A 9,325-nucleotide genomic window follows, 5' to 3' on the forward strand; every position below is an offset into this window, starting at 1 on the left:
TTATCGATGTCGATAAAAAATTCGGAATCGTTTAATTTCCGTTGAAGAAGCTCGCCTGGCTTCTTGTTTGCCAAATATTGAAAACCTTCGTCAACGTTAAATAATAATCCTTTCGTACGTCTGACGAGGTCTTCAGCTACTCTTATTATTAAGAATGCAGAAACCGCGGGTAAACGTTTCTCTAGCGAGCTTTAAAAAGGAATTCGAACTCTTAACAGGACAGTAGAGACAGGTCTTTTCTCGTTTTCCACCTCGGAAGATTTTTCTAAACGTGACCAACGTCAAAATCCAACATAAACGAAACGATTATCTACGAAATAAACGACGTTTGTTCGGTCGCATCGACCGAAACCTCTGCCCGAACCTAATCTTCATCAGAGCTTGATTCAACGTGACTGAGAAAATTTCCAAGATCCCTCCCCCCGACAACAAACGTTCACCCCGAAGAGGCAATTGAGAGCGAGCTTATCACCGGCGCCCATCGTATTCTGTATCGCGATCGCCTGGAAGCTTCGCGTGCATGGAAGCCAGCACGCGAGAGTACAGTGAAGTATGGCAGTAGTGCAAGCAATCACTTGGATTGACGGAAGTGGACACGAGAGACACAACGACTACGACAGTGGGAACAGAGAGAGAAAGAGAGAGAGGGAGGGAGAGCGAGGGTAGGGAAGGAGACAGGAGAAGCCTGCGTGAGAGGAGAACGTGGCCCGGTGACGTCACATCCGGTAGCTCGTCGACGTTTCACTCTCTTTTTCTCTTTCGCAGAGCGTGCGTGCCATCGACGGAAAGAAACGCGAACGCGTGCACTGAATTCCTCATTGCGAGCCTCCTCGAGTCCGGAGGATTTTCTACGTATATCTCTTAAAGCGAGTTTTTTTTTTTTTTTTTTATAGTACCAGAATAATACGATATTATGCGAAACTAACTGCAACGAGTTAGCCAAATTTGGAATATTTTCATCATCAGATCAGACACAACGTTACGGGCAATCGTCGCCCAATTTCAACCAATTGCGCTGACAACTGGTTCGCGGACCGTAACGAGTGACCGAACCGTACACAATAATTCGTCGCTATCTTTTCCTTTTGAACTCGTCGGTACTCGACGTCACTGGATAGAAATGATCAAGAGGTAACAGACGTATCATTCGTTTTACCTGGGTTACATTTAAATATACTTAAAAATATGTATTGCAATATATATTTAAAATATATATATATATATATATATATATATATATATATATATATACATAAAAACTGCGAAAGCGTTGCAATTTGGGGCAAAAAATTCTCGACGTGCGTGGCACGTCATTCCAACGCAGGAGGTTTAACGATCAGGCTGTTAAACGCAAGAACAAGTGTCCGCTTACCTATCTTACTGTTGGGACTGTAAGGATCGTAGCTGCTGGTGCTCATAGGGCTGGCGTAGCCATTGTTGCTGCTTGGCGGTTGCTGCTGATGCGCCAGGGGGCTGGAATGAGCGAGAGGCGGTTGCTGTTGCTGCGACTCGGCCAACTGTTGCTGGGGATTCGTGTATACCACGTGTTGGCCCTGCAGCGTGGCAGACGGTGAACCAGGACTGTTCGCGGCCAGCCAATCGTCGGGTCTGGCGGTTTTGTTGCTGGCCGCGATCCCGGTGAACAGGCCGCTGGCCCCTGTCACCGGGCCAGCGACCGACGACGACGACGTTGTCGACGTTCCGGCGAGGTGTTCCGGCGTCTCAGCCTTGACCAGCGTGAGGGACGCAGCGCCAGCCACCACAGAGGCGATCGTCCCGACGCCTGCCACCACGGTGCTCGTGCCTCCGTTAGTCGTGTCCATGCTGGAGTCGCTGGTGTCCATGCTGGACGCGGCTGGGTCGGCAGTGGCTAACCTGGAAGTGGCTGCCAACACGACACCCCCCGTGCCAACCACCCCCGACGCCTCATCGTAACGCACCGCTACGTTGCCGCTCACTAAGCTGGCCACCGTGACGGGTCCTCTGCTCACCTCTTGTTCACTACTTGTGCCCTTGAAATCCTTCGAGAGAGATGCTTGATTCACGCCTGAGGACACCCTCCTGAGGACACCGATACTCCGCCGGTTCTCACCGATCTGATTTGTCGAGGTTTGACCAGGTTCGACGAGTCGTTTAGAGGGTTCACGTTCACGATGAACGCCTGGCGGCTTGGAAGGCAGTGGTTTCACGTCGTCTCAGGCTCCCAGGCTCGTTCAAGTGGTTATATCGAGCACCGGGTGCCGTGGATATCGGATCCGCGCGCGGATTGAAAGAGAGAGACCCAAGTTTTTGTAGTCCTACTCGAGTTGGTAGGCGTTGTGAGCGAGCGTTGAGTCGAAGTCTCTGGGTTTGATTGCTATTATGCGCGTGATTATGCTCTAGGCAGAGATCTGGCTCAAATATTGGGACGCACTGCGATTAATTCTCGGGACTGTCAAGTCGAGGGACTTCCTCTACCGCATCTTGAAGTGCGCCTCGAACCGCAGGCCCTGGTGCATGCTGGCCGAGTCGAATCGCCAGGCGGTGGTGTTTCTGAGGTATCTGGAACGAGAGGAGGACGAGTCGGTTAGTTGGTTACATTAAAAATTGTTATTGCGATCAAATCTTTATCTTTAAATTGTCGCCGCTATAATTCCCCAAACGTCCGATCTTCGTCTGAGAATGATTAAAGATCAAATTGATTTTCTTTCGTGTTGTTTTACAGTCGTGACATCTGACACCAGATAATTAGGCAGCGTGTCACAATAATACCATGTTACACAAATAAGATCAGAGAAGCCAGAGTTCAGTACCCAGAATTTGCATTCTCAATCGTCGTAATTGTCGCGTTATCAACCAGTACATTCGTTTATTGAGAAGGGATCTCAATATTTTATCACACCTGTGGAAGGACGTTATACGTGTATTTTTACGCCTCCCGGGGCGTTAAATTTATCGATAAATGGACATTAATTTTTCATCGGGTTTCTACAGGAATTTCCAAGTTTAGACGCGATAATTTCTCCAACGGTGGAATTTTCTTGCAATTACGTAGAAATATTAGACCTTTTTTATTATTCGTGTTTTTTATATTTATATTTATATTTATATTTATATTTATATTTATATTTATATTTATATTTATATTTATATTTTTGACACTTCTCATATTATTTTTACACTAAATTGCCTCTCACGTTTCTAAATAATAACGAAAATGATAGAGATTAATATAAAAAAAATTGTCCGACACAATCTACGTTACTCTCACGCATTGCACACATTTTGCCCCGATGAAACTTTCATTTTCGAATCATCCACCTGTTCCTAAAAATGTTAATTTCTAGAAAAAACTCAATTCCTAAAAGTAAGGGGTAAAGAAGAAACGAGAAACTAAAATTGGCTGAAAATTACACGTTCCAGAAAAGAACCGTGTATATTATACCATGTAGTGAAAAAAAAGAGCACACGACACGCGATTACATCTAGAAGGAACTGCAGAACAACTCTCAATCGACGCCACGCAATTTCCTTCTGCGTGGAGAAATCGTGGATAATGATACGCTTGAACGATCAGACGAGCAACGATGAAACGGGAGCTGGATATTCTTGGTCCTCTGATCTAAACTTTCAGTCGCCTGAAACGCGACCACCAGGGCCAATAAACCTCTACTGAGCTCGCGACAATCGTGTCGACCACGATTCCATTCGATTAGAGAATTCAGTTTCTTTTTTTTTTTTTTTTTACTAAGAACCTTTTTGTGTTATTTGTTTTTTTTAAATAAATTTCACATAATATTAATAAAGACTTCCAATCAGCCAATCAGCAATAATTCCAAATAGAAATTCACGATTTAATGAAAATTCCTTGATAAAAGTTTGTGAGATTTTGATAAAAATTCCCGATTTAATAAAAATTCATAATAATGAAAACTCTTACTAGGAATTAGAAAGAAAAAAAGCGAAAGATACTACGTAAATATTGCGATAGAAAATATTCAATTTCATCAGAAGCAAATGAAAGAGAACGGCCCAATTTTTTCAAATCACGCGTCAAGAAACTTTCTGAAATGCAAGGACAACGATATACGACAGCAAGTGGTTTAAATGTCTCAAGTGAGAGAATAAGAGGGTCGTGATGCATCTGACAGGGCAGACGGTTGTTCAACGTGGCGCGAAGTCACGTGGAAATTGAGCAATTGAGAAAGAAGAGGATTACGACAACGCAGAAGTTGCGTCCCGGAGACACGTAGCTTGGAACAATGCAATTGTAAATTGATAGGACGCTCGGTGCCGCTAGTGGGACGCGTTTTTATCAAGCAGCAACGAGTGAAAGTCGATGCTGGTCACGTGGAAAAATCGCCTTTTACAATTCGCCCGTAGAAACAGATAAAACTTCGAGAAACCTTTGGTTGCAAAATCAAGATACTTAAAACAAAGAAAAATTATTACCTTTCACCTAAGACGATTCTTTAATCCCACCAAAAAACTGTTCGTCGCACTTCTCGCTAGAACAGTGACACCGAAATACACTGGAATGATTTTAAAGAAGATCATTTTTCGAACCTTCGTAGCACTTCGCGAAAATTGAACAGGAACTCTTGACAGAAACACTTTGACTTGGAATTTTACTGTGACTTCAAAAAAAAAAAAAAAAAAGAAAAAGAAAAAAAACGGTAACTTGCTATTAAAACGAATTGTACGGACGGCGAGAAACAACTACTGCCGCGCCATCTAGGTCGCGGTGATCTGTAACTGAAACTAAAACACGGCGGGAATCCCCGGATACACGCAAACCAGCGGCCAGAAAGAAACGTTGGCGAATCGATGTGGAACGACGGATACGGCGAGACGAATGGCATGGTGCGTGGCAGTTGCCGAAACGAGCCCCACCATGGCGGCCCATAGGCCTTGAAACGGTGACCAATGGCGGGACAAGGCAGAGCGGCTGGGCCCGCGCGACTTTCTACGCAGCTCTCCGACTCCGCTGGCCCCAAAAAGACAACTGAGAATTCCGATTGTGATCAGGCTCGTCCTCTAGACTCCCCTCTAACTTCTTTCAGGCTCGTGGCTCTTTTGTTTACTCCGCTGTTTCCTCTTTTCTCGTTCCATTAAAACGTCCGACAGAGAGAGAGAGAGAGAGAGAGAGAGAGAGAGAGAGAGAGAGAGGTGTGCGTTCTTTTCACGCGATCGAAAGGGGTAATCGCACTTTTCGAAATACAAGTGACGAACGAAAGGAAATTTAAAGTACAAGTAACTAGAGAAAATATTTGTTCGTTGGATTAGATTCAGAATATCTTCTTTTAGATGATCGAAATTCTTCCCGGATATTTTATTTCTATGATACATTATGATATCTAGTACCTATCTGTCGTTTGGTAGATATTATGTTCCAGCCAAGTCAAGTTATAATTTCTGCGTTGAACATTTCTCATTTGCGAGTCTAGGTGTTCTCGCAGACTCGTCTTTGAAATGGAGGGAAGGGCGAGTGTTGTTTTTCGTTTGAAATTATTTTTACAGTTACGAATGTTTTCCTAATTGTTCAGCTTCTTGTCCGCACTGTTCCGAGTCCGCAAGGGAATTGCGAAGTGGTTTTGAGATTGCTGAGGATTTATGTGAACTACCGGTCATAGTGTTCCTGTATCCTAGGGCTGATCTATCGAGCAGTGGCTCGTGTCGGCTTCGGTCGAGACCGTGTGCCCGAAAACAGCGATTTATTAATCACCCTTGTCATCTGGAACACGCACGGCCGACTTCTGACAATAGCAGCCTGCTAGGCCGTGTGTCACCAGCAGAACAACCAAGCCTGCTCTGCACGTCACCGCAGCACAACTGATCGATTATTTAAGTCGAACACGCCGCATCGGCGACGACAGCCGAATTGATCCTAATATTTGGACATGGCTCGATCCCTAAATCAGCTGAATCAGCAAGATCCTCGACAGTTAACGAGAAAACATCGTCCACCGAACGCATCATCCCTCTTCTTCCTTCGTTGAAAGTGTTTGAAATTTCAAGAGAAAGCGCAAATAAATTATTACTATTGTCTACCGACAATACGTGACACAGAGATAAAATTAGAAACACGAGAGCCAAAGTTCCCTTCGCAGCAGATCCAAAAAAAAAAAAAAAAAAGAGAACAAAATTACAAGAGACGAGAGAATGGAAAGAGAGCGTCGGCAACTGTTCGCAAACCGAGTGGGGAAAAAAAATTCTTGAATCCGGTTTCCAGACTCTGAGAATGTTGCAGCAAATGTTCGTATGCAAATTCGATGAAACCTCCCGCGGGACGCAGGATCGGTAACACAAGGCTAGAAAGTTTGAAAACTGCGTTTGGAGGGGATGAAAACCATACGAGTAATCGTACAGCTAGTGGAATATCGATCCGGTCACACTCCGTGCGCCTCCTTGCCCCTGTCTGTGGCGCCTAACTCATGGGGATTCTGGGTAGGGGGACAGCCTAACCTTCGACACTAACCCTGACCCACCCCACTGTAGTCGCCTCGCCAATTCCTCACTTCCTTTCGCGACACTCTTTCTCTCTCTCTGTCTGCCTGGTCTAGGTATCTGTATCTTAATATCTCTATTATTTGTTTTTTGGAAATATTTATTTTATTATTTTTGAAAATGTTATCTCTCTCTTTATATGTGTATTTATATAGATCTGTATCTTCTTATTTTTTTTGGCTTTTGGAAATATTTCTTCACTCTGGGCTCTGTGATATTCTTAGACAAGTCGGAGATAGGTTTTAGAAACCAAGTATTTCTCAGTGATTGATGAAAAATGTCAGCTGAGATTTGGCCTGAAACAAAAACTGGATATCGGAGGGTTCCACTGTTCAAGTATATTCTTGGAATATTCTATTCGAGTGATACAACCAATCGTGATTCTCAACATTCTGCGGAAGATGAAGCGAAAATTTCGTTTAAAGCTACCCTATTGCAAACCAGCCCGTCACAGGCCAGTTTCAGATGAATCCGGACGATCGTTTCTCCGCGCTTGATGGAAAAGTTTCATCGCCAACTCCATCGATTTCCAACCGCCAACATCAAAGTTCCATCAATCAAATACGAAAATCCAATCTCCCTCTGAAAATATCAAACTTCCATCCGGGGAACCTTGACGCGTGACGTCCCTCCTCTGTGCGCAATGACATTTTCTAACTCTTCCCAAGTGATATCCCCGTCCGTCGTGGAACTTTCTTTTCTGCTGGAAAGCAAACCGGCCCGGTCGGTGTTCAATTTCCAATAATTGCGGCTGAAAAGAGCCCGGCCCCCCGGGTTTTTCTACGGCGGCGGTTCTTCCGTTCTGCCACCGTGAAAGCCAGCAGAGAAACACATCGGCACCGCTATCGAAACACGTCCGGATATTATTACGGATATTGAATTCATGTCAGGATGCTTGGACGTGCGCGTCGAGTCGCGGAATCGAACGCGCCTGCACGACGGCAACCGGCACGACGCCGCGCCACGCGAAATAGTGTATCAACAGGTAGCCCCTCGCGGTTTTTCTCGCATTAGCGCCGTTTAATCGAGCGAAATCCCAGCCCCCAACCACCACGAACAGTGAATTTCCTGCGAAGGACAGTAAATGGATGATGTAACTGACGACGAGGACGATACGGAGCTACGTATTCGATTTTCCGATGTGAAAATGACGAGGAACTGACTTTGGAAATATTTCAACATCCTGTGATACAACCAACTTTCAAATGTTCTAAATATTTTTTTCTTTTTTACATTGAAGACAGTTTAGCTCAAGTTCCGATGCATTTAACAATGAAGAAAAGTTGATCCTTCCGAGCCAGAAAATTTGAAATTGAAAAAAAAAGACTCTGGAAATTATTTCTTTCAATCCCTATTTGGAATTTTTTAGTTTTTATTTGGAATGTGGCAAAAGTTTCAGGAGGGGAGTTTATCTCTTAGGTGAGTAACGGTGCACGACGATGCTGCTTTCTGCATCCTTGTAGTAGCTCGTGGAAGGTTCACGGCTCGTCTGGAGGGAGTTGCAGGGCGGTGGGATTTATTGCTCGGAGGTCGCAGCCGGGATTCGCATCCTAGAGCTAGGCCAGGCATTGACCTAGATGCCCTGTTTGCGTCTCTAACGTCATTTTCACTGGTTTCCTTCTCAATTCCCCACTTCCGCGCAACTCCGCTCCCTCTTTCTTTGTTCCACAGCGACCATTTTTCAATTTTTAATACTAGATTTTGAAAGATTTGAAAGACGTTGGCCGAGAACGATTATTTGCTCTTTGGTTTTCTGTACTTTTCACTTCCAGAAGAAAACAAAACGTATCTAAACTTTCTCTAAAGAACATCAGAAGAACGGAACAAATAAAAAATTTTCTATTTTTGTGGTTTTTTTATAAACCGCCATATTTAATTCACTCCAATTTATCTCAGAAACAACGCCACGGAATTGAAACAAATCGACAGCAAAATAAGAAATTTAAAAGAACCCTGAACCAAGTACCAGGACCATCTGCAGATCGATAAGACGATCGGGAAACGCAGCATACCGTGAAAAATACTGGGAACATTCGTCTAGCCGAGGAATATCCTCGTGTTTCTTGGTAAAAACAGAGGAAGAAAGAGAGAGAGAGAAAGAGAGGGAGAAAGAGATTGATGGAAGAGAGCCAGCCCAGGGCCAGGATCTGCAGTTGAACGAGGAGGAAGAAGGAGGACCGCAGGGATACAGTCAGCGAACGAGGATGGAGAAAGCGGAGAGAGGACATCTAGGTCAATGCCTGTCCTCGCTCCAGGGTTCGTATCCCGGCTACAACCTCCCGATCAACACCACCACCACCACCCTGCAACCCTCTCTGCGTCGAGACTCGTCTCTCGTCCAACCACCGCGCCTCTCGGCGGCGTGCGGCGTATCTCGAAGCGTCGCCATAGTTGCATCCCTTCTATTCTTCGTACAAAACGCATAAATACTCGCAGGCATTCGCGAATTCGACATTCGAATGTTCGATTTTAAAATATTATATTACGAGAGAGAAGTGGAATTTATTTCTTTCGTTTCATCAGGCAGGTGACTGAATTGTATGAAATTTTTGGGACTGAGGGATTTTTTTGGGAAACCTTTAGCATCTTTAGTAAAGCCAGTATCATTGGTAAAGCTTCGGTATCTTTGGTATTTTCTCGTCAACATAGTGACGATTATTCCAGACTATTCTTGTTTCTTATTTAAAAGATCAATGACCACATCGTGAAACTTAGATACAATCACCCCAATAAACTGCATTCTCTCTTGGAACTTTATCAGACCTGTAGAATCTGTCGAAATCAAATACTATCTCCCAAGCGTTCATCAATTTTTCTTTTTTTTTTTTTTTTTTTTTTT

General features: G+C 44.2%; 1 protein-coding gene across 1 annotated transcript in view; it reads right to left on the reverse strand.

Annotated features, from left to right (window-relative positions):
- Positions 1-1,310: 1,310 nt before the first annotated feature.
- LOC122537793 (ecdysone receptor-like) overlaps positions 1,311-9,325 on the reverse strand; it is an 18,598-nt gene continuing 10,583 nt past the window's right edge. The window contains exon 2 of the mRNA XM_043671364.1: positions 1,311-2,541. Within this exon, the coding sequence (XP_043527299.1) occupies positions 1,311-1,844 (534 nt within the window). The 5' untranslated portion in view covers positions 1,845-2,541. The remainder of the gene's footprint in view (positions 2,542-9,325) is intronic.

This window comes from Frieseomelitta varia, unplaced genomic scaffold (assembly GCF_011392965.1).
Source record: "Frieseomelitta varia isolate USP_RPSP 00005682 unplaced genomic scaffold, Fvar_1.2 scaffold_931, whole genome shotgun sequence".
In the NCBI taxonomy this organism is placed as follows: domain Eukaryota; kingdom Metazoa; phylum Arthropoda; class Insecta; order Hymenoptera; family Apidae; genus Frieseomelitta; species Frieseomelitta varia.